Source organism: Leptodactylus fuscus, chromosome 1 (assembly GCF_031893055.1).
Source record: "Leptodactylus fuscus isolate aLepFus1 chromosome 1, aLepFus1.hap2, whole genome shotgun sequence".
Taxonomy (NCBI): domain Eukaryota; kingdom Metazoa; phylum Chordata; class Amphibia; order Anura; family Leptodactylidae; genus Leptodactylus; species Leptodactylus fuscus.
Window position 1 is genome coordinate 145,246,535 of NC_134265.1, and position 25,134 is coordinate 145,271,668.

At 41.6% G+C, this 25,134-nt stretch overlaps 1 protein-coding gene across 2 annotated transcripts; it reads left to right on the forward strand.

Moving 5' to 3' along the window:
* Window positions 1-480: 480 nt before the first annotated feature.
* On the forward strand, window positions 481-24,266 carry UBQLN1 (ubiquilin 1). 2 transcript variants are annotated; one of them, XM_075278031.1, is made up of 11 exons: window positions 481-1,023; window positions 4,906-5,057; window positions 5,348-5,466; window positions 5,582-5,844; window positions 11,395-11,553; window positions 12,772-12,994; window positions 13,718-13,857; window positions 16,917-17,000; window positions 20,006-20,121; window positions 21,104-21,269; window positions 23,077-24,266. In XM_075278031.1, the coding sequence occupies exons 1-11, from the start codon at window positions 889-891 to the stop codon at window positions 23,227-23,229; spliced, it is 1,710 nt and encodes a 569-aa protein (XP_075134132.1). In that variant the 5' UTR covers window positions 481-888; the 3' UTR covers window positions 23,230-24,266. The 2 variants fall into 2 exon arrangements, with proteins under 2 accessions (XP_075134132.1, XP_075134140.1); XM_075278039.1 differs by having other exon boundaries at window positions 23,083-24,266.
* Window positions 24,267-25,134: the final 868 nt, after the last annotated feature.

Below are 25,134 nucleotides of genomic sequence, written 5' to 3' on the forward strand. Positions count from 1 at the left end.
GACATCAGTGGACTAAAAACTTTTTTGCCCACCATTTCAGACAGACTCTGTACTGGACGACTCTAATGTGAACGAAGCTTTAAAGACACCATTTATTTAACAATGTGCTGTCACAGATGGAAAAAGAAATGCACTCACGGCGGATTTATTTTACAGCACTGATTCAGCCTTGTCATAGGCATACACAGTTCTAAAGTATAGTAAATTTCAAGTTAAAGTTTCACATAGCTGTGTGTGTGTGTATGTGTATACATATATATATATATATATATATATATATATATATATATATATATATATATATAGTATATGTATGTACACAGAGATATAGATGTGTACATAACCACCAAAATGGCCGTGGCATTACTGAGCAGCGACACATCAGGCACAGAGCGAAGCCTCTAGCGTTTCTGGAACTCTTGCGTTCTTTTCTAGCAGTTTCTAAGGCAGTGGTTACGTCATCAAAAAGCGCCATTAAGCATTCCGCTCCTTTCCTTGTAGGAGATGGCAGTGTGATGTTACTGCGTTGTGAGGACCTCTGTAGTTCCCCGCTCTCCTCACGGTTTACCAGTGACAGGCTATACTACTAGACTATTTGGCGGTACAGAGCGGCCGGCTACCTTCTGGCTCCCAGAGTTCCCGGTGGTGACGTCGCAGTGACGCTGTGGTATGAGGAAGCGCTCTTAGTGCGGCCTGAGTTGCGCCAGCACCACCCGAGAGCCGGCCGGAATTGTCACCCATGTACAGCAGCTGAGCCGTATTACCCCGGACCTCCAGGCTCTACATCACCGCCTCATACATAGCGTTGTCTGGCCGGCTGTGTACGCACCGCACCGCTCCTCATACCCCGGCTGCTCAGCATTCTCGCTCTTCAGTCCTATTGACGTCATGTCGGACCCCCCAGCTTCTTCCAGCACCCCCTCCTCCAGTTCCTCTGACTCCCCCCGGATTATTAAAGTAACAGTGAAGACTCCTAAGGAGAAGGAAGAGTTTGCTGTCCCGGAGAATAGCAGTGTCAGAGAGGTGAGCTCAGTCTGTGTGTCAGGCTATAGACATATTGTGTGGTGATCTACTGACATGGTGCTGCCACAGGTAACTGGCTCCATTGGTCAGATGGGCCGTGGGTCTGTGCATTGCTGTAAGCTGGGCATTCTGCTCATGGGTGGTAATGTAGCACTGCTTTGTGGTCTTTGAACTTTCCCCTCATGCACAAGAAGCAATGTGTACGTCATCTGTCACGCGCTAATACCTGGAGTCTGTTAGAAACTGCTTTCCAATGCCTAACCAGAACAGCTAGTAGAGTCTGTGTCCTCAGTGACATATGCAACACTATAGAGATCGTAATATGCTATAGTAATGGATTTAGGGAAATCCTGTGCTCAAACCCTCTTCTGTTTTTTCTGTATTCTTTGCCTTGTTTCTTCCTGAAGTGTATGGGCTATAATAAAGCAGGGAAACTGGGTGTTGGGGTCACGTTAACCTGTTATATCTTGGTGATTATAAAACATGGATGATATAATATTTCTGGAAATCACCACTTCCACTGTTTAAACAACACACAGGGGCATTTATTTGCACAGCAGGTACCTTGCAAAGCTTTATTTTAACATCTGGTATCCATCAAGCAAGTAAAATACTTGGGAGGCTCTTTAAGCGACCAGTGGCTTTTGGAGGCATAAATGGTGTAGAAATCTATATAAGAGTCCAGACACTGCTCTGCTCTCAGCTGAGCGCTTCTGTCCCTTTAACAATCAGTAAGGGTGGTGAAACACAATGGGGCAAACTGGTTAAGTCTATGTAATTTAATGCCAGTCTTAATAAATGAACCGATTTGCATAGGGACTTAGACTTATAAAGAGGCTGCAGCTTCAGGATGGATATCTACGCCAGTTAGGAACTGACCCAGATTTCCATTGCAATTCAAATCAGAAAACTTGTATAAGTTATAATCAATCTGTCAGACTAAGTGAGTGAAACACTGATGGAATGAATTAGCGTTTCAGTGAGGCTGGGATTACACAGATTGTAGAACATGTCGGGGTCCTTTCACACCTGCGCTTGTTGTCCAGTTTGTGCATTCCGCTAGGTTTCCGTCTTCTGCCCCAGTGACAGGGGATGGAAACCCAGCGATCAGTTTTCAAACCCATTCACTTGAATAGGTTTGCAAAGGTGACCCCCGTGTGCGTCTTCTTCCTGTCTGCAGGGGAAACTTTCTTTATTTTTTTTAACTGTACACAAAGTCCTGCATGTCCGGCTAAAAAAAAAAGAAGCTGTTTCCCCGTGGACAGGCAGAAGAGGCACACGGGCAGTCACCTTTGCAAACCCATTCAAGTGAATGGATTTTAACTGACCTCCAAGTTTCCATCCCCTGTCCAGTTTCACCGGGGCAGAAGAAGGAAACCCAGCGGAATGCACAAACTGGACAAGGAGCACAGGTGTGAAAGGACCTTCACCTGTATAACCATTAAACTGGAAACCTGGTATACTGGCTACTAGCATATGGTGAGATACATAGTAACTGCTACTCATTACTGCAATTAAAAACGGAGTGTAGTTCTTCAATAAAAAAGCACCGTGTAAACTCACACTTACTAAAAAGTGAAAGCCTCAGCAGTCTGGAGATTGGATGCAGATCTAGCCAAAATCATTACACCATGACACAACCCTGAGGACTTCAGCTCCTGGTCACCCAGTGACCACAACTTCTGACATGCCACAAGTTTTCTGAAATTAAAGTTACAGTGGGTTCACACCAGCGTTTCGTCTCCGTACTCAGGTTTCCGTCTTCTGCTGGCAGAAGACGGAAATCTGTCAGACCGGGTACGGTCATGAGCGTTTTATGCTCTCCGCGGCTAAACAGTTTTTTTTTTTTTTTTTTTTTTTTTTTTTTTTTTAAACCGGACACAAAGTCCTGCATGTCTAAGTTTGTGTCCGGTTAAAAAGAAAAAAAAAAAAACCCGGTTTCGCCACGGAGAGCACAAAAACGCTCACGGCCGGACACTTTTCAAACCCATTCATTTGAATGGGTTTGAAAGATGCCTGCAGGTTTCCGTCTCGTGTCCTGTTTCGTGCAGGAAACCTGAAAGCGGAGACCCTGGGCACAGATGTGAACGAGCCCTTACACTATGAGGTGTTGCCTAGTTTCAAGCAGGTGTAACACATGTTCTGTTTAGTTTTACCTGTTTTGTTGCCTTGGGCTTAAACAAGCATTGCATCTCAGTATATTTACTGTGTATAGCACAGAGTGATTTACCATTCACAGCAGTGTGATTGAACATGTGACTGTTCATAGACAGGGAAGCATTGTTACCCGGCATCTGATGACATTGCACAGTAAAATAAGTTTGCAGTCCATGTTACTATCTCACACTGTGGCCTTGACAGCTTGTTTGAGTAAAGAGTGGCGATGTGCTGTCAGTGTTTAACCCACTTACCAGAATACAGTCAGGAATACTGTGTGTAAAGGCACTGAGGACCTTCCATCTCCTCCACCGGCATTAGGTACTGCTCCACTGATTTGGCACAGTTGCTATTTTCCTCTAGCCCCTACTGTCCCTGACTAATCACTTCTGTTAGTTTTGCTGCCTGATATGATAATTAGTTTCTCTACTGTCTCAAGCAGGAAAAGACGAGGGGTGTGACTTTGAGTTCTGACAGAGGCTGACTCTGTCAAAAATAATCTCAGAATCGCACAAGTACCCAGATTTACTATTGTGGTTCTTACTATACATTGGTATAAAACTTTAGTTTTGGTTTAAAAATGTTGGAATGTTAGTCATATGGGTGTGGATTTTCAGAAAAAGGTGTAGGATATGTCAGATTTATTAACCAGCATCAGTCCCTGTGATACATACAGTGTTGAAAATACATTGGATTTGCACTACATAACTATTAGTAACTCCGGGCCATAATTGTGCCTATTTAGTGACACCCTTATTGAAATCTGCATAAAAGGATCCAGCAATCTGGTGAGTCACATGACCTAGCAAAAGAGAAGACTTAAGATAGAATGTTATAGCTAAGTAATAGATTACTGGCTGAATGATATCTATAGATTGAGGGAATGGCTACACAATAAATTGATTAAAAAAAGTCATGAGTGTTTCTTTTAATCCTCAGTTTACTTACAATCCTCCACATTTCAGGTTGTTTTTTTTTTTAATGCAGATTTTTAATCTTAAACCATACTTGAGATAAGAGCCTGATCACTTGAGGTCTAACCAGTGGAACACCCGGTGATCAGGATATTGGGGGTCCTCTTGGGAATGAAGAGCTGCAGCAATCATGTATGGCGACCCATTCACTTCTTTGGGCTAAGAGTGCAGTTCAGCACTGAACTGCACTATCTCCTGTGTACATTTCCTAGAACTGTTTCTTTTAACAGATAGCGCATGTATTTACCCTCAGCGTTTATTGACCTAAAGCTGACATAAATGATCATTTCATGTGAGAATGAGCATTCCTGCTCTCAATAGCTCAATGTGCCTTTCTAGAAGTTGTTCAGCATTTGAGCTTGTGTAGTATGACCCAGACTTTGTCCTCATGGGATTGTTAGTGATTTTTTTTTTTTTTATTATTCCCTAAAGGAATTAATCCCTATGGTTAAGAAACCTTGCAGGGCTTCTTTCCATCTTGCTACAGATCCTGTACTAGAGTTAATCTGACAGGTTACTTGCAGGAAATTTCATCATTGTATCATGAAAAAATATAGTAACATAGTAACACTTATGAAACGTATATAGAAATCCTGAAGCTACATGCATATTATATTTTGTTTTTTTTCAGAAATGTTATTTTAGTCTGTTTATTTCTCTTCCCCCCCCCCCCCCTTGCTAAAAATCACATGGACTTAATGCTTTTTACCTTTGGTTCTTCCCATTCACACTTGTATTTGTCCTTGTTTAGTTCAAGGAGGATATATCAAAACGGTTTAAGTCCAACACAGACCAACTTGTGCTGATATTCGCTGGCAAGATCTTAAAAGACCAGGACACCCTCAGTCAGCATGGCATACATGATGGGCTCACTGTTCATTTGGTAATAAAGACACAGAACAGGTATGCATTTATATTTACGCTAGTTGCACACTATTGTTCGGGTTTCTGTTTTTCGAGTCTGCTTAAAAAGCGGTGACACATGAACCCCATATATTATATTGAGGTTTGTCAGGTTTCTGCCAGAAATCGGTGGACTTTTCTCTCTTATTTTAAGTGGAATGGGGGGTGGGGAGAGGAGTCCCTGAACGGTCACACAAGCAAGTGTGACTGCAGCCTTAGACTATATTATCTACACTGCGATTGCTGTTGACTCTCTTATTCATTATAACAAAGTTCTTTCCTTTGTGTAGATCTCAAACTACAGCTGCCACTTCTCAACCAAACAGCCCGAGTAGTCCATCATCCACCTCTACCACATCCAGCAGTACTCCTACTACCACATCTGCTACAACTACACCTTTTGGCTTAGGTAAGGCCAGACTTCTCTTTTTATGTACAAGTAGATTAAGCCATCATAGTAATTGCTGTGCTATGGCGTAGGAATATTGACTGTTTGACATTTCCATTTTTGTCTTTGTTCCTAGGGGGACTTGGGGGCTTGCCTGGGCTTAGCAGTTTAGGTATGAATGCTTCAAACTTCTCTGAGCTGCAGAGCCAAATGCAGAGGCAGCTCATGTCCAATCCTGAGATGATGGTTCAGATCATGGAGAACCCATTTGTTCAGAGCATGCTGTCTAACCCCGACCTGATGAGACAGTTGATCATGGCCAATCCACAAATGCAGCAGTTGATCCAGAGAAATCCTGAGATCAGTCACATGCTTAACAATCCAGACATCATGCGACAAGTATGTAGTTTTAGACTTTTTTTTCTTTTCTTTTTTTCTTCTTCTAGCTTCTTTACTGTATGCAACACAGTTGTCCCTTCCTATTCCCATAGTCTGCAAAATTATCTAATGGAGAGTGATTAATATTTTGCTGAGTAACCAACAATATGGCTGCATGCACTAATATGTTCATTTGTTATTGAGGGGCTGGAAGTAGATTTAGTTTCAGCTGCCAGTGAGGGGAAGATGGCCATTTACGTGCTGGCAATGTTATTGTTGTTGTGTGTGGTTTTTCTTTCTTTTCTTTTTCTTTTTCTTTTTTTTTCCCCTCAGCAGAGGTTTAGGCTAACACCTCACATATCGGGCTGCAGCAAAAAAGTGCTGTGGGGAGAAACTGTCGCAGCAACGCATAGAGGCTTTCCTGTATCGCTATTCAGTGAAAGTCCACAGAGGTTTCCTCTGCATAATTTCTGCTTAAATTATACCGTATTTTTCGGACTATAAGACGCACTAAGGTTTTAGAGGAGGAAAATAGGGAAAAAAAAAATTAAGGAAAAAAAATTGGTGAAATATTTAATAACCTAATAATATAATATTTCACCAATGTAAATAGAACCGGGGGCTTTCGGACACAGGGATACCAAATGTGTATGTGTTTCACAGTAATGTTTTTGTTTTATATGTATTGTAGGGCTATGGGGGTGATTTGAACATATCTATCTATCTGTCTATCTGTCTGTCTGTCTGTCTATTCTATCTAATCTCATCCATGGATGGAAAGAGACACCCTGCAGTGAAGCTATGTAAGAAGAGAAAAAGGGGCGGGCCAGACGGGTGAAGGAGGTGTGGTTTTCTAAGCAAACTTGAAAACACACCTCTTTCACCTGTCTGGCTCGTCCCTCCTTCACTGCCTCTCAGATGTCGCTTCTGCAATGAAGCCACACAGGCAGGGAAGTAGGGGCGGGCCAGACGGGTGAAGGAGGCGTGGTTTCAAGCTTGCCGAGAAAACCACGCCTCCTCCTCCCGTTTGGCCCGCCCCTCCTTCCCTGTCTGTGTGGTTTCATTGCCGGAGCCAGATCTGAGAGGCAGTGAAGGAGGGACGAGCCAGACGGGTGAAAGAGGCGTGGTTTTCTCGGCAAGCTTGAAACCACGCTTCCTTCACCTGTCTGGCCCGCCCCTACTTCCCTGCCTCTCAGATCTCGCTCCTGCAAACACGCGACACAGACAGGGAAGGAGGGGCAGAGCAGGCAGGCACCGTGCTGCTCTCCTTTTCATTCGCACAGACGGGACACAGACGCTGCGCACGCTGCATTCGGACTATAAGACGCACACACATTTTCCTCCCATATTGGGAGGAAAAAAAGTGCGTCTTATAGTCCGAAAAATACGGTACTTATAGGGAAGCTGTCAGCATTTCTGTAGGTATAATTGACATGCTGCGACTTTCAAAACCATGACTGTTTTGGAAAACGCAGCATGTTCGCTTTGCATATTTTCCCACACTGTGAATGGGATTCACTAGATTCCCATCTACTTTGCAGGAAATGCAAAGGGCTGTGGTTTTTTTTTTTTGTTTTTTTTTTTGTTTTTGTTTTTTTTCCGGGTTCTTTACACCACTTTACTCCCCGCCCTTAATATGGAGTGGGATCAATAGCAGGCTGTTTTGTATTCCCGCCGCCTCATATTTGGCCAAGAGAACATTTTCACTTTTATATTCTGATACTAATCGAGGGTTATGAATGATAACCTGTTTCCCTTAGTCCAAACAGCAGCACAACAGATGGGGTATTCCTGCCCCTGTGTGCGGTTTAGGACAGGTGGAATTTTAATGAAATTAATTATAATAATTAACCCCCCCTATAAGAAGGTAAGAGGAACCTCCTCCCCTTGTGTTAGTTATAAAGTAAAAAATAATAGCAAATATAGGGAGGGATTCTTGTGCTGCTGTTTGGACTAAGGGAAACAGGTTATCATTCATAACCCTCGATTCCCCCACGTCCAAACCGCAGCACAACAGATGGGGATGTAGCGAGATAACCCCTAGGGAGGGCCCCCTCGGCATACAGATGACAAAACATTTTGGCCGAAGGCGGTAGCCTCTGACCCTTTAAGGTCTAAACAGTAGAGTTTGACAAAATTGGATTGAGACTGCCAGGTAGCAGCGTAACAAATATGCTCCAAGGAGACCGAGTGTTTTTCCGCTCAAGAGGTAGCCATTGCCTAATGGAATGGGCTTTTACAAATCTGGAGGAGTAAACCCCTGAGATACAAAGGACAGCTTTATTGCTTCCTTGAGCCATCTAGCTAATGTGGGTTTCTAGATCCTAAACCCCCTTGGATCGCCCCAAAAAGGAAACTAGTAAGTTTTTCCTCCTTCCTAAAACTCTTAATATGTTCTAGGTAGATATGCAAGACTCTCACTAGATCTAGAGTTTGCCATTTCTCTTCCTCAGGAGAGGAGGGGAAAGGAAAAAAAGACAGGCAAGGAAATAACCTGACTCAGGTTAACATAGGAGAGAACCTCAGGCAAAAACCCCAGCAAAAATCTTAATTGAACCCGATCAGGGAAAAAAGTTGTGTAAGGCTCATGGGCTGACAGAGCCTGTAATTCACCTACAAGTTTTAGCTGATGTTATTGCTAAAAGCCATCTTAACAGACCTAAATTTTAGGTCTGCTTCCTACATTGGTTTAAATGGAGGATTACAGAGCCCCGCTAAGACAGTAGAAAGGTCCCACTGGGGAACCAGAGATCTTATAGAAGGCCTCAACCTGGTTGTGCCTTTCAGAAGCCAGGATGTAAAGACATCCTGTGATAAGCGCCTGTTCAGACAGGCAGACAAGGCGGACACCTGGACCTTAAGTGTGGCAGGAGTAAGGCCTTTATCCAAGCAGTCTTGCAAGAATTCCAACAGACATTGTGTGGATGGATTGTCATGAGACCTTTGTTTGTCCCTACACCAGGACTTGAAGGTGTTAAGAACTCTGAGATAAGCCTGGTTGGTAGCAGGAGCTCTAGAATGAGCTATAGTGTTCCGGACGGCTGAGGATAACTCTTCTAGTCCAGGTATGGACCGGTCAACTTCCAGGCTGTCAAGTTGAACCTCTTGAGATCTTGGCATACTCTGGCACCTTGAGTGACCAGGTTGTGCACTGGGGGGAGCCTCCAATATATCCCTCGACTCATCTGAATGAGTTGGGTAAACCAAGCCCTCTTTGGTCAAACGGGTATGATTGCTTAACACTGACGCCTGCTCCTGTCTGACTTTCATCAATACCCTCGGTATCATGGAAAGTGGAGGGAAGATGTATGCCAGCCTGAACCTCCATAGAATCGACAGGGCGTCTACTGCCAAGGGCTCGTTCTCCAGAGGGAACAAAACTTCTCCACCTTGGCACTGTACTTGGTGGCCATCAGGTCCACCTTTGGAACTCCCCACATCTCGGTAATTTGATGAAAAATTTTTGTTCAGAGACCATTCGTCTGACAGTCAGGCTCCGACTCAGCTGGTCTGCCAACACGTTCAAGGACCCTTTGATGTGGATCGCCATGAGATGTGTGAGATTCTTTTTCTGCCCAGGAGAAAATAAGATCTGTTTTCCTCAGAAGGGCAGGGGACCGGGTACCTCCCTGCTTGTTCAGGTAGAGGACTGCGGTTAGGTTGTCCGAACGTGCCTTCACAGCCTTGCACCGAAGTAAGGGGGCAAAATGTAGAAGCGCCAGGTAGATGGCTCTGATCTCGCGCCAACTGGATAACTTGGCCTCTAAGACACCTTCCTCCAAACCATACAGGAGGCTAAAAAGCCTCCTCCACCTGTCCCACACAGGACAGAAAAAAACACAAGAGGAGGAGGTTCCTCTTACCTTCTTATAGGGGGGTTAATTATTATAATTAATTTCATTAAAATTCCACCTGTCCTAAACCGCACACAGGGGCAGGAATACCCCATCTGTTGTGCTGCGGTTTGGACGTGGGGGAATAGTATGTAACTTCAAACTCTCAATCATAGTTTCACTCATATACTGCAAATAAATTTTCTAACAAATATACTTGTTGTACCTGAAGTATGCATCTGTATGCCATATTGATGATTTATGTCGCCCACTGACTTCTGTGGTGTGGTTTTGTTTGTTTGTGTGTGTGTGTTTTGTTTTGTTTTTTATTTTACACTGATTGTTCTTAGGAACTCTTGCTCCCTTTAATTGGTTTAAGTCCTCATGCACCCAAGGCAGTCCAGGACTAAAAATCTGATCCATACATCTGCCAGATTTTCTGGCTTGGAATCAGTCAGGAGACCAGGACTCCTTGAATCCCAGTGATCCATGATGCTAAGGCCCCGTTCCCACGGAGTAACGTGCTGCTCATTTAGACACAGATACACGTCAGAGCGAGGTGCTTCAAAACAGATCCCATTGACTTCAGTAGGTGCCGGTCTTAAGCGTGCTACATATTGAAATCAATGGGTTATAAAGCCTCCCATTGATTTCAAAGTGTAGCACGCTTAACCTGGCACCCATTGAAGTTAATGGGATCTGTTTTGAAGTGCCTCGCTCTGACACGTGTATACATGTCTATATGAGTGGCACGTTACTCCGTGGGAACGGGGCCTAAGAGTTCATGCCTGATTTGTTGTCCCATACTATACATATTGCAGCCAGTAGAGCTGTGAGGAGGCAGAAAGCCTGACTGGGTCGGCTTCCAGATCCAGATCATGTACGGATCAGATATTCTGACCTGCATTTCCTCATGTGCATAAGGCACAAATGTTCTCCAGATCAGCTGATAGATGAGCAAATTTATTTTTTTTTGTTTAAGCTCATTGCATCTGTGATGCAGGTGCTATTTCATGTGTTGCTTTTGCTCACTTAAATGCACGTGCTGCTTTTTTGAAACTAAAAAGTGTGTTGCGTTTTTGATCAGTTTATAGGGAGCCTGTCAGCAGGAAAATCTTACAGTTCCATTTTCATGAAAATCTAGATTTTATTCTTATGCACATTTAGCTGAAAAGGGCTTTAGTGGCATTTCTTCTTTTGCCAGGGATCTGCTCTCCGCTCTACATAATCTATCCTAACTGAGGACAAAATGTGTCAAAGTGGAATAAGTCCCTCAAGCAATGGGGATCAGAGCTGGGTGGGTGTTAGGGGCAATTATCTACTGCAGAGAATGAAGCCCCAGCAGGATAAAATGGCCCTAAAGCTAATTTGCATAAGCATATATTCCTGTTTTGTTTTTTTGTTTTTTTTCTGGAAATGGAGCTGCAATGCAGAATAAGAAAGGTATCTTTTCAAAGTGTAGAAGACATCCTACAATATACTGTCATTAGTTCAGTTCTAATTGACATACTCCCTTTAAAGAAACGCATGCATTAATGCAAACACAAATGTGTAACAGGTATGTAACCGGGGATGTTCTGTTCAGAATTAGTACAGCTGTATAGGTGGTGGTAGCGATTGGCCCTTTTCTATGTACCTTGCAACAGTCTGCGATACAAAACATTGATTGTGTAAAGGCTGTTTAACATGCTCCATGCTGTTTACAATAAATCATAAGTCTCAACACTTTAATTTCCAGACGTTAGAACTGGCAAGAAATCCAGCGATGATGCAGGAGATGATGAGAAACCAAGACAGAGCCTTGAGCAATCTTGAAAGCATTCCAGGAGGCTACAATGCCTTGCGTAGAATGTACACGGACATCCAGGAGCCAATGCTTAATGCTGCTCAAGAACAGGTATATAGATCTGTAGTAAGCGGCTGTATTATTTAAGGCATATATAGGTAGTTAAAATATTCTTTAATATATATTCTAAAATGCTTGGCTGAATGGTTAAATCGCAGGATGAAACTTGCTTTAAAGAAGTTGTTTCTTGTCCTCTAACATTGGCTGTGTAATATACCACTGGAAAGCTTTGCTGGTGTCTGCCCCTGGTTGTAGAGATATCTGTACCATTAGTTTCAGCCTTTTTTTTTTTTTTTTTTTTTTTTTCCTCTCCTTACGACTTGTAGTATTTTAATAAACTTAAGATACATAAACGACCAACAATACCAAAGTATTACAAATGAAAGCTGTCAGCAAAACAGTACAAATCTGTATAAATTTCTATGTTGGATAAGATGAACATAGTCTGAAGAGTACTATAAATTCTAATCCAGTAGTAATGCTTATATGAATGCATATAAAATCTTGATAAACCAAAACATATGACAAAACTCGAGGGGGAAGGGGTACCAGGGGCCATATTGATCTGCAGGGGATAGTGGCGCTTTAATATGTAGTAGGTGTTCCAAACTGTTATTCAAGGCACTAGTTTCCACTCTAGGATATGAATGGCCCATGTGTGTCTGCATGTCCGAACTAAAGGAGACGTATAGTAATTTCCAGTTCTTGGTTATGAGGTTTTTATCAGCTGTTCAGACGTATTGAAACGGCGTAGCTGAATTGTGGCCCAGTTGTTTAGAGGAGACTTGTTGAATACAGAGGATCCAAGGCAACATCTCCCAGGAAGTCTGCTGCAACCAGAATCAAGTGATAAGGGGCACTCACAGAAAATATGAAGGGTATAAGGGGCAACACGGTGGCTCAGCGGTTAGCACCGCAGCCTTGCAGTGCTGGAGACCTAAGTTCAAATCCCGCCAGGAACAACATCTGCAAGGAGTTTGTATGTTGTCCCTGTATTTGTGTGGGTTTCCTCCCATACTACAAAGACATACTTATAGGAAAAAAATGTACATTGTGATCCTTATATGGAGCTCACAATCGACATAAATAAAAAAATAAAAATTTTATGAAGAGTAGGACAAATCTTTTCCAGTATTTCCTTTTTTTTTTTTTCTTGAATGTTTCCAAGCAAGTGAGAGAGACCTTTTCTGGCAAGTAAGAAACAATTTTTAACCTCATGTGATTGATATAGATTTTTTTTTTTTCTCCCCCCCCCCCCCCCTTTCTCAGTTTGGAGGAAACCCATTTGCATCATTAATGAGTAATGCATCACCAAATCAACCATCACGAACAGAAAACAGAGATCCTCTGCCTAATCCTTGGGCTCCACAGTCTGGTTCTACAGGGTCTCCTACAACAGGTGGAAGTGGAGCTACCTCTACTGGTAACACCACAGGAAACGGCACATCTTCGACAAGTTCCACCTTACCAAACCTATCATCTGGAATGGGAGGTACTACATGACCTAATGTATGCTTCACACTACATTTTACACCCACATTACAATAGTGGATTGATGGTTTTTTGTTTGTGTTCTTTTTGTTTTGTTTTTTCCCCCATCTTAGACATTTATGGCATATGAACAGATATGCTATAAATGTTTCTTGGATGCTGGACCCACACCAAAAATCGGGCTTGTGGCACTGCTGTGACTTAGAGGTGACTACACATCTTGGCTCTATGTATTCATTACTAGAGATGAGCGAGTACTATTCGAAATGGCCGTTTCGAATAGCATACTCCCATAGGAATGAATGGGAGCGGCACAGGGGTTAAGCGGTAGGACGTCGGCCCCGACTGCGTGTCGGCTGCGTTCAGTCATTTCTATGGGAGCATGCTATTCGTTACTATTGGTGTTTAGAAATGAGTGGAGATATACTAGTATGGTCTACTTCAGGTCCAGTCACAGCAGATAGATATAGATTAGCTATATATATATATCCGTACGATAATAATGAATGAGAAGGCAAAGAGTATCTGTACTCTTCTACACTGTCGGTTATCCTGCAAGTTATCTATTGGGGTATTTGAAATATACCTTTGTACTAGTTTGTGATGGATACCACCACACAGCATTGCACTATTAGGTTCTATTCCGATGTATATTAGATCTGAATAGATCCTTCCTAATAGGGATGCTGTTTTCTGAAATGTCATCCTTCTTGCCTTCAATCAGGGATGTTTAATACACCAGGAATGCAGAGCCTGATGCAGCAGATATCTGAGAATCCCCAGCTAATGCAGAACATGCTGTCTGCCCCCTACATGAGAAGCATGATGCAGTCACTTAGTCAGAATCCCGAACTTGCAGCTCAGGTGAGCTTCCCTTGTTTTATATTAGCAGAATGTTTTTGTCAAATTAAAATGTTTCCACACTAATAGCTTTATGTTCACTTGCAACACTTTTAATAAACATTTGTCTTACTGTTTAATGGGTCCTGCCACATATGAGATCCTGTGTAAGGGTAAGTTTACATCGTGGAAAATGAAGAGGAATTCCTCTATCTTTTCTGCCATTGTTTTCCTGCTGTGGTCTACCCGCAATTGAATTCTGTTGCCCTGCACTGGCATCCCGTTGTGGCTTTCTGCTGCTGATTAGGCCCAGATGAATGGGTCTAATCAACAGGGAGCCTGGAGCCGCGGCAAGATCAAGAAGGATGCTTTTTTTTTTTTTTTTCTTTTCTTTTTTTTTTTTTTTTTTTTTTTTTGTGTCCTTCTGCGATCTCTGTTTTCCATTGAAAACAATGGGAGGTGGAATACGCCCCAAATCCATGGCATATTCCTCTGTGGCATATTCCTTACCCTTAGAGAGCATATGCTTATGCATATGGTTCTTTTTAAAAATGTTGTTGTATTTGGGGATTCTATTTGGAGGAAGCCTGTGATCAGAGCCCAGCATGGCAACCCAGCCCCACAGGTGAGGTCATGTGAATCAAACAGTGCATTTTTATTTTTATTTTTTAAATATGCAAATGAGCTATTTGGAGCACCAGCAATACCCTGGGGAGACATGCTGGACCCCGGTGAGAGACTCCCTTTAATAAGTAAAAGACACTGAGGTAGAGTGGTTCGCTAGACAACCATTTGGTGCAAGCATTTCATGGGTCAAATCCACTAAATATACCTCAAGGTAGAGGTATGCGTTTCAGGAGGATCCACACAATCTCACCATGATTGTCTGAATTGTTGGGTATAGATCAGAAAACTTCATGAAGTCACTATGCTAAGGGGGGCAGTAAACCCTGAAAACAAAGAATAAAAACAAACTATATCTCTAGTTATGCCTGCAGGATTAACTGCAGTTTAACTGAAATCTTAGACCTAAATTGGGCAGCCATTGCTTTCTGCCTCTGTGCAGTGTCATTACTGGTTGGAAATTGGCTATATATAGTATATATCAACTAAAAACAACCCAGAGCACAAAAAATATTATAAAATTATAAATAATTTTGATAAGTATCCAAAAATAAATAAAACTTATACATCAAACGGGGAAGACAAATGGGGAAAAAAAATCCCCCACAACGTGGCAGTGGCATACCGCAACCCTCCCACGGATGAAGACTGAACAAACCCCAAATAATTCAAATATACTAGAATAGGAAAGGTATAAAATAAAGATCCTTATATAGAGCCACCATACAGGTACTACATAAGCTATAAACTATAGCCAAGGGCTAAAACCCCAAATAATGGCTTATCCAACCACAATATATTAGATGATAAACATATAAGTGCATATATCAATATATAAATGTCCCAAAAAGGAACACGCATACATACCCATAGGCGTAAACATGTTTCCTACTCTTTACATGTAACAATGGTAGAAAAAGGGGAGATATTCAGTGCATCTCCAGTGGAACCATAAGAAACGCCTGACGCGCATTTCGCCTTCACCCGGCATCGTCAGTGTATATAGTGTGTATATATACACTGTCTACCAATAAAGTGTGTTTTTTTTTTTTTATATACACGTGTAACATTGGTCTGACCCATAGAACCGCCATAATGTAGGAAGCACACTGTTGTCTAATATAGTGCAATAGGCGTCGGCATTGCATTTACCATCCACTGGGACCAGGGGGCGCAGTCCATACCAGTAGAAACATCCCCAGACCATAACTCCACCTCCGCAGAACTTTACTGGGTGTCCAAGTACTTATTGGTAGACAGTGAATATATGTAGGTAAACATAGTTTTCAGTATTCCTTATTAAAATTCCACATGCTGTGTTACCCAGCTTTCCCAGAAGTCTGAAAGTTAAATCTGGCAAGCTTTGTATCTTTTATATTATGTGAGTTTATTTATTATTCACCAGTCTCTATGACAACATTACCTGGTAGCTACATAGCTTTCCTAGGACCCTGAAAAGCAAATCTGTCATGGTATGCCATACAATTTAGTACATATAGATTTAGTATCGGGGCAATAGTACTCAGAATATCTGTCCGTTGTTACTCAGCTTTCTAAACTCCTGAAATTTAAACATGCATAATATTGCAGGGAAATATGAAGGGATGGAATTATCACTGAATAACTATACATATTTGGCACTCAGCAGTTTGGGAAAGCTTGGTGACTTTCCCTGTGCAGCTGTATTGTTGTCACTGTTACGCCTATTGCAGACGTCCGTGGTGTGGGTCAGTGTTCTATACGTGTATTTCACGGATAGCGCACTGACCCATTCTTTTCTATGGGCCTGTACACACAACTGTGATTTTCACGGTCCCATGTGCTGGTTGACAGTCCAGGTCGCATCAGATAGGACACGTCCTGTTTTGCAGCCCATGGCTCCTATTCACTTAAAGAAAGGAGCCGCAGAAGCATGGGCGGCACACAGGGGCATCCTTGTGTAGCCTGTGCTTTTAATTAACCGCAGATCAGTTGCAGCACAGTCGCCTGCAACCGGCCTTACTGCTAGTACTAGTGTTGGCTTATACAGTCATACAACAGAATGCCCAACTAGACTATGCACATATTTAAACTTTTCATGAAAACTCAAGTACCCTAGCTTTTAATGATCCTAGTTCATTTAGGTCGTAAATGTATGCTATGACCTGAATGTCTTTATTGAGCAATGAGTAGTTTTATCTGCTACATGACTCTTGAATCGTCCTAAGGTATTGAATAGCAACTACAGGTGGGCCTGCAAAATTGTCAAAGGATTTGTTTTCTTATTTTAGCAGTAATATATTTATATTAAGAATGTTGTCCATTACTCTTGCATTGAACACTTGATATTTTGATGGCATCTTTTGTAGTCGACTTTTTTACTGACTGTCATGTAGTGTCTGGTTTTGTTTGTTTTTTTGTTTTGTTTTTTTCGTTTTGCCTTGCCCTCTTACGTGATGTGTGACTTGTGTTGTTTTTAGATGATGCAGAATAATCCCCTTTTTGCTGGAAATCCTCAGCTTCAAGATCAGATGCGACAACAGTTGCCCATTTTCTTACAGCAAGTATGTTTAAAGGATCAGCTCAAATTTAAAAGCCTGTAAAACATTGAGCCTTAGGTTTTGTCACACAACAGATTACGTGCAATGGTACAGATCAATTATTATGAGAGTGTAGGCTGTGTAAATCAGCTATCCATCTGATTAATTCTTGTGTGCAACCTAAAGGATGCTTGATTGTCTGCAGCAGATATCTGTATGAACTCATGTTCTGTGAACTGTAGGGAAGGCGGGAGGGGGGAGTACCATTGCAGTAGTTATTGTTCCTCCCCCATTTAGTTTACATCAGCAGATTCAAACAAGGCCATTGAATGACATGTTCTATCCTTGATTGTTGCTTGTTTGTCAAGTGTTGGGCCATATTAACCACTTAGCAACACATGACGTACTATTACGTCCTGGCACTTGGTGTAATAGTATGTCGTGTGATAGCCACATCAGTACGCGTGGTATCTGGTGTTAGCTGTGATTGACATCTTACATCCACTACATTAACCTACGGTTGGATCTGATCTCTGATCGGGTGTTTCCAACATGTAATTGACCCCCCTTCCCCTGTGGTGAGATTGGGGATTGCCTTTTTTTTGTTTTTGTGTCTTTGCAGTCTGGGGTCTGGCCGGCAGCCTTAGGCTGCTAGAAGGCCACAACACCTGATTGATCATGTCATGTATTGCAGTGTATAGTACTGAACCAGTGACCAGAGCTGGTTCAGGTTTCCTAGTGAGAGATCAACAAAAAAGAAGTGAGGGAAAAAAAGAAATGAACAAACACCCCAAATTGTCATTTTCCGCTATAGAATGAGTTATATAAAACCCTAACAATTAATAAAAACAATACTTATTTGGTGTCCCCGTGTCTGTAACAACCCCAAAAATAAAACTTAAATATTTAACCTACATGGTGAACATCGTGGAAAAAAATGTTTTCACCATCTTTCATTACAAAATATGCTATAAGAAAGTGATCAAAAAGTCATATGTACTCCACAACAGTACTAATAAAAAGCACAGGTTAAATGCTGAAAATAAAATTAGCTATCGCCATAATCATACCAATCCACAGAATAAGGTAATGTTTCCTTTCTTTATGCTGCATTGCGCGGCGCGCGCACACACACACACACACACACACACACACACACACACACACACACACACACACACACACACACACACACACACTCACTCACTTTTCACTATCCACTGTGTATTCACATTCTTGGATACTAATCCTCACTACACCTCTTGATAGATTCTTTCCATGCCATATGTGGTTATAAACTGATATTTGGACACATAACCAGGAAAAGAAGAGAATGAGTGCAATTTGGTTTTTGCCGCACATATTTAGACAGTTTTGTCTTTGGTCACCATGACACTAGTGCACTTTAACCCCCTTCCCGCCGATGGCATTTTTTGATTTTCATTTTTGACTCCCCTCCTTCTAAACCCCATAACTTTTTTTTTTTTTTTCTCCGCTCCTAGAGCCATATGAGGTCTTAATCTTTGCGGGACAAATTTTTCTTCATGATGCCACCATTAATTATTCTGTATAATGTACTGGGAAGCTGGAAAGAAATTCAGAATGGGGTGGATTTGAAGAAAAAATGCATTTTTGCGACTTTCTTACAGGCTTCGGTTTTACGGCGTTCACTGTGCAGCCAAAATGACATGTCCCCTGTATTCTGTGTTTCGGTACAATCCCGGGGATACCAAATTTATATGGTTTTATTTACATTTTAACCCCTTAAAAATCCAAAACTGTTAAAAAAAAAATTTCTAAAAGTTGTCATATTCTGACAGCCGTAACTTTTTTTTTTTTTTATACCTCCGTGTATGGGGATGCATAGGGCGTTTGTTTTTTTGTCTTTTGCGGGGCTGGGTGTACTTTTTAGTTCTAAGTTGATCACTTTTTATTCAAATTTTTATCGGAATCAAAACAGTGGAAAAAACATTTTGGCACTTTTGACTATTTTTCCCGCTATGGCTTTTACCGTACAGGAAAAATATTTTTATACACTTGTGGAGCGGGCAATTTCGGACACAGGCAAATTCGGATACCTAACATGTATGTGTTTCACAGTATTCAACTACTTTTAGATGTGTTCTAGGGAAAGGGGGATGATTTGAATTTTTAATACTTTAAAAATTTTTATTTTATTTTATTTTTTGCATTTATTAGACCCCCTAGGGGTTTTGAACCCCAGGGGGTATGATCACTAATGCAATGCATTACAATGCTAATGCATTGCAAAATACCGACACTTCTATTTCAGGCTATGTAGCATAGCCTGCAATAGAAGCAATGTAATGACAAGCTGGGGAGCCTTCATAAGGCTCCCTGCTGTCATAATAATGTGACGTCAGCCCCGGAGCTTACTCCGAGTGCCGGCGATCACCAGGAAAATGGCGGCACCCACGCGCCGCTGGGAAAATAGCGTTTCTGACAGCTTTGACCGAGGTGCCAGAAGAGTTAATGCCTCTGGTCCCCGGACCAATCGGAGACATTAGCGCCGGTTGTCTACTGCGTAAAGCAGTAGAGACCTGGTGGATATGGCGGCCGCCCAGCTCCCGGGTGGTCACCATAGTTACACACCCGACATGCGCTGTACTAGTACGGCGTATGTCGGGAAAGGGTTAAGGGCTCTGCAAATAAGACATGGAACCTGAAAACTATTCCAGTAAAATCTGCTATTCTAACATCCAGTTTCACTCCTTCCCTTTGATGCACTGCAAAAATGGACAACCCATTTAAGTTCTAAATTGATGAGGGCAGTGAACAAATTTAACGCCTTACCACTATGCTCCAATACGTCGCTGCACGGTATGGTTGTCTTGGTCAATATATGGAAACAACTGTTAATTTTTCTTTTCAGATAAAAACCTTTTTATTGCTTCAGTCCCCTACATTATGTGGTACAGGTTTACCTTGTAGAAAGGGTCTGCATTTTGTGAAGTACTTTATAATGAAGCCCACATCATTGGTTGTCACCTCTTTCTTTTATCTTCTAGATGCAAAATCCTGATACATTATCAGCTATGTCAAATCCTAGAGCAATGCAGGCTTTATTGCAGATCCAGCAGGGATTGCAGACGCTGGCTAGAGAAGCTCCCTCACTTGTTCCAGGGTAAGATTTGCATTAAATAGCTACTTCCTAAGGGTTTAACACAGATTGGGGCCAAAAAGTGTTGTGGCCTACAGTGTGACTTCAGCAAAATTTTGACTGAGGGAGTGGGTTTGGTTCTGCTGCTGATCAGCTACAGAAACCATGGCTAGATCAAGCAGGACACGTATTCTCAGTATTCTAATTCGATCTCTGTCTCCCATTGAATACAATTGGAAGCCAGATTAAGGGCGAAATCCACCTCCAAAATATCAATTTCCTATATGTGAACATGCTCTAAATATGCACCAGATTTATCTTCCAGCACCAGCCAGGAGGCAAATCTGCTGCATTTTAAAACTGTCCCAAGTATTAGGCCCTATACACACAGTGATTTGGCTAGTGGTTGTAACAGCAAGCAAGGAGAAGGTTGAAATCCAAGAACAGGTGTGAATCTGTTAATTATATCCTGTCTAAATTCCTGGTCTTGGCTTACAAACAATGACATGAAAAAGGCTTTAAACCAGATTAGTAAAACTGCCAATGTAATATATATATATATATATATATATATATATATATATATATATATATATAATTATACCGGCAGACATTGCCATGTAGCTTGTGCAATACCTAAATTGCTGGGGTGCTCTATTACGCATGCCTGAGTGGTACAGTCACTGTGCACACGTTTCTGATGCCTTGAGTTTCCGTCAGGAAGTAAGGTACGTATTGACTGGGAGGGGTGGGGGAAGGGAATATAGTCGGAGACGCCGCATTTCCGGAAAATGGATAGTCTCTGGATTATGTGCCTGGGGCGGTCATGTGACCACCCCAGCGATAATGGTAAATATACATCTTTGGAAATTAAATTAAAGTAATTTATAAAGTAGGAGTGTGTATGTTGGGGGGGGGGGGGTTAGTATAGTGTTAAAATGTTATTTTATCCCAGACAACCCCTTTTAATAGAAAGTCTTTAATAAGGTTTCTTCTTGTAACCTAGAAGTACTGGTTTTGGTGGTATTGGAGGGTCTGCCAACCCAAATCCTGCACCCGTAGCCACTCCTGGATCAACTGAGAACACAAGTCCATTGTCTGGTATATCTGAACCAGGCCACCAGCAATTTGTACAGCAAATGCTTCAGGCCCTTTCTGGTGCTAATACTCAGGTAACTTGTTTCAAGTGGTCAGCGTTGATACTGTATATCATAATAAATATCTCTATGAAATTATCTTAAAGTTTGGGTACTGTGGGCAATAATGTCAGAGCAGCTTTTATTTCTTTTAAGAGTACTGTGGGGAGTTAAAGCTGCTCTGACATTGCTATTTTGCTTTGTTCTTTTAGACTGTTCCAAGAATCTCCCCAGTCCATGAGCCCTGTCCACCACTCTCTGTGGGTGATCCTGCAGTAGATTATTTTAACAATTTACCACCGCAGCCAGTTGCCATCTAAAAAGCAAAAGTTTTTTGTTTTGTTTTTTTTCAATCGAATGAGCTGTGAGGTTTTTTTCTTTTTTTTGTAGTAGAAGTTGAGGATTTACAAATTGAGGGCTTCCCTATGTACCCCATCTAGTTTCCACAGTCACAATTTAGGGAGCCTTCACACAGAGTTTACGCTCGCTCATTCTGAATGTAAACTTGTTCAGAGTGAGCGGTGTAAAATAAAAACAGATCCCATTGACTTGAATGGGTGCCGGCATATGCGCATATCACATTGAAAGCAATAGGTAAAAAAGCCTCCCATTGATTTCAATGGGGAGCGCACATATGCCGGCATCCATTAAAAGTCAATGGGATGTTTTGTTTGGTTTTTTTTTTACACCGCTCGCTCTGAATGAGTTTGCATTCAGAATGAGCAAGCGTAAACTCTGTGTGAAGACTCCCTTACATGGCATCTAAGGGGTTAAAATATCAGGACGGTCAATGTTTCATCAGGGTGTCAGCTGAGCCATTCCTTCATTGCACTGTACAAGAACTGTATATGTACACTGAAGGTCAAAGGTTAAAAGGTTTAATGTAATTAAAGGGAGTCTGTCACCAGAACAGTCCCTATTGACTGGGTTTTTTTGGGTTCCCCCTCTCCCACTGCTTCTTGACCAATGCCTTTGTTGCTCCTGATATGGTTGAGTTGTTTGGTGCAAGGCAACCCTCACCATTGTTTTCATAACACCCAAGTACTTTCCTGCACCCTCCATTCCTACCTCCTGGGTGTGATTCAGGGCTCGTTCACATCTGCGTTGCCCTCTCCGTTGTGCAGGTTTCAGTTTCCTGCATAAAACAGAGCAGGATACAGAAACCTGCAGGAGTCTCTCACCCATTCATTTGAATGGGTGAGAAAGCTGTCCGGCAGTGAGCGTTTTGCGCTCTCCGCCGCGAAACTGGGTTTTATAATCTGGACACAGTCGGACATGCAGTACTCTGTGTCCGGATTAAAAAATCCAGTTTTGCGGTGGAGAGCATAAAACGCTCACGGCCGGACCCGGTCTGTGCTTTGCGTCTTCTGGCATGCAGAAGACGGAAAGCACAGAACGGAAGGCTGAACGCAGGTGTGAACCTAGCGTTACATGTACATGTACATGACTGTACGTACTCTTACAGTGCCTCGAAGGACAGTTTGGATTCTGTTCTGCTTTTTGTAGGTAATTTTTGATCTATTTTATAGGCCAATAGTAATGTCTTGGCAAAATTGTGCAGTTATGAGGTCTTCCTTCTTTCTCTTCCGTTCCTTAGCTGCTATGGACTCCTAGTATATCTTCTCTTCTCAGTGTATGTGTGTTTGCTTCTGTAATATATTACTGTGTATTATCCTGTATCTGTATTACTATGCTGCTGTAACATGCTGAAATTTCCCCACTGTGGGACTATTAAAGGATTATTTGATCTTATCTCTTATGTCTTTTGAGTAGTTATAACTCTTTAAGAACCCACTGTTACTTATAATAAGAGTTTTTTGTTTTTTTTCTTCTTGCCTTGCAGCTTCAGAATCCAGAAGTAAGATTCCAACAGCAGCTGGACCAGCTCAGCGCAATGGGCTTCCTAAACAGAGAAGCAAACTTACAAGCTTTAATAGCAACTGGAGGAGACATCAATGCAGCTATTGAACGACTACTGGGATCCCAACCATCATAGCAAACCCTCTCCACACAGAAAAAAAGTGTAATTTATTTTTGATAATGGCTTTTAAGTCCCGATAAAACACCGGCTTTATTTCAGTTTGACTCCTGGAAATCATTGTCCTTACAAACTAATGAATCATTTACATTTGGATGAAGTGCAGTAGTTATCTGAACCGTGGGAAACCGAGCTTTTTCATTTGAACGTGTTGCATGCATCACAGGCCACCTCTTCCCAATGCTTCGTTGCTTGTGATTTTTTTTTTTTTTTTTTTTTTTTTTTTTCTCTCCCTACTTATCTTGACTTTTAATGCAGTTGGTAAACTGGTTTCAACTAACTATTACTTCCGTCAAAAGGTGTTTGCTTTAAAGCTGTAGCCTTTGATAGTAATTTATATAGAATACAAAGAAACTATACAGAAATTAAAACCAATAATGTTAAAATTAGTAACACAATATCGCACTTTGTGACTTCGGCATGTATTTTTGCTAGCATAATGCTGTACGATTCATACTGCTTGAGTTTTCTTTTAGAATTTTTTTTTTCTGCCTCCTTTATGTAAACATTATCATTATCATTTTTCTGCAATACGTTTAAAGTAGTCATGACCGCACACCCACAAAGATAGGTAATCCATTGTATTTAGAATTGTGAAATAGCAAGCTTTTGAAGAACTGTCAAGGTGAACAAGACACAGTGTAGCGCCAATATTATTATGGACACAATGTAGAATTTAGTAGAGACGTTGTAGAGGGTATCGCATACGTCTTGATTGATATCAAAGCCTTTTGCGGTGGCTTTCATCCTTTTAATATCAAGTCAAGACAAAGTTGACCTGCAGTCCTGCCAGTCGCCGCTTATAACAGCGTATGTATTGACACGAGCAGGTAGCACCACAGTCCACTTCTGTTTCATGTGACTTGATTTCAGGATGTGAGAAAGTGTCATGTGTTCGAATAATTTTTAACCACATTGTACAAACAGATTATCCTGCGTTTTTATCAGTAGTTCTCTCTCCTGTGCACAGGTAATAAATAAATGCCAACAAGAAATCTTCTTGGTCCCTTTTTATTTCCCACTGCACTTGACATCATTCAGTTTTCTGTGCCGCCTCACTTTGTAGCCATGTACAGTGCCTTGCAAACGTATTCATACCCCTTGAACGTTTTCACCTTTTGTCACCATCACCACAAACTTGAATGTGTTTTGATATTTTAAGTGCTATACCAACACAAAGTAGCAGCTAACTGTGAAGTGGAAGGAAAATTATACATGGGTTTTCAAAATCTGAAAAGTGTGATGTGAAAAAGTATTCAGCCGCCCTACAAGTGGAACTCAATAAATTAGAATATCAAAAAGTGAAAGACATGTTATATTGAGTTGTTACAAACGGTTAACTTTTTCAAGTTTGTTTCTGTTAATGTTGATGATTATGGCTTACAGCCAAGAAAAACCCAAAAGTCATTATCTCAGAAATTAGAATAATTAACCCAAAACAGCTGCAAGGCTTCCTAAGCATTTAAAAAGGTCCCTTAGGGTTGGTTCACACTAGCGCTTGTATTCCATCCACAAAGAGTCCGCATGGACTGAACCAACCCCTAGTCTGGTTCAGTAGGCAACACAATCATGGGGAAGACTGCTGACTTAATAGATGTCCAGAAGGCAGTCATTGACACACTCCACAAGGAAGAAAAGCTACAAAACGTCATTGCTAAAGAAGCTGACTGTTAGTGGTCATGGGTGTTTTCCGATGAAAGTAAATTTTGCATTGGATTTGTAAATCGCGGTCCCGGAGTCTGAATTTTTCCAATATAAAACAGAACAGAACCTGAATACACGAATATAACACACCAACAATGCAGATCAGAGCCACCAAAGGGAACCCAAGGCGGACACAATCAGCAAAATAACGTAAGCATT

Excerpts from the sequence above, each read along its gene's own strand:
- UBQLN1 (XM_075278031.1), top strand. The coding sequence starts at position 889 with ATGTCGGACCCCCCAGCTTCTTCCAGCACCCCCTCCTCCAGTTCCTCT. Across the intron at positions 5,058-5,347 it reads GTAATAAAGACACAGAACAG|ATCTCAAACTACAGCTGCCA; the intron begins GTATGCATTTAT and ends TCCTTTGTGTAG. Across the intron at positions 5,845-11,394 it reads ATCCAGACATCATGCGACAA|ACGTTAGAACTGGCAAGAAA; the intron begins GTATGTAGTTTT and ends TTTAATTTCCAG.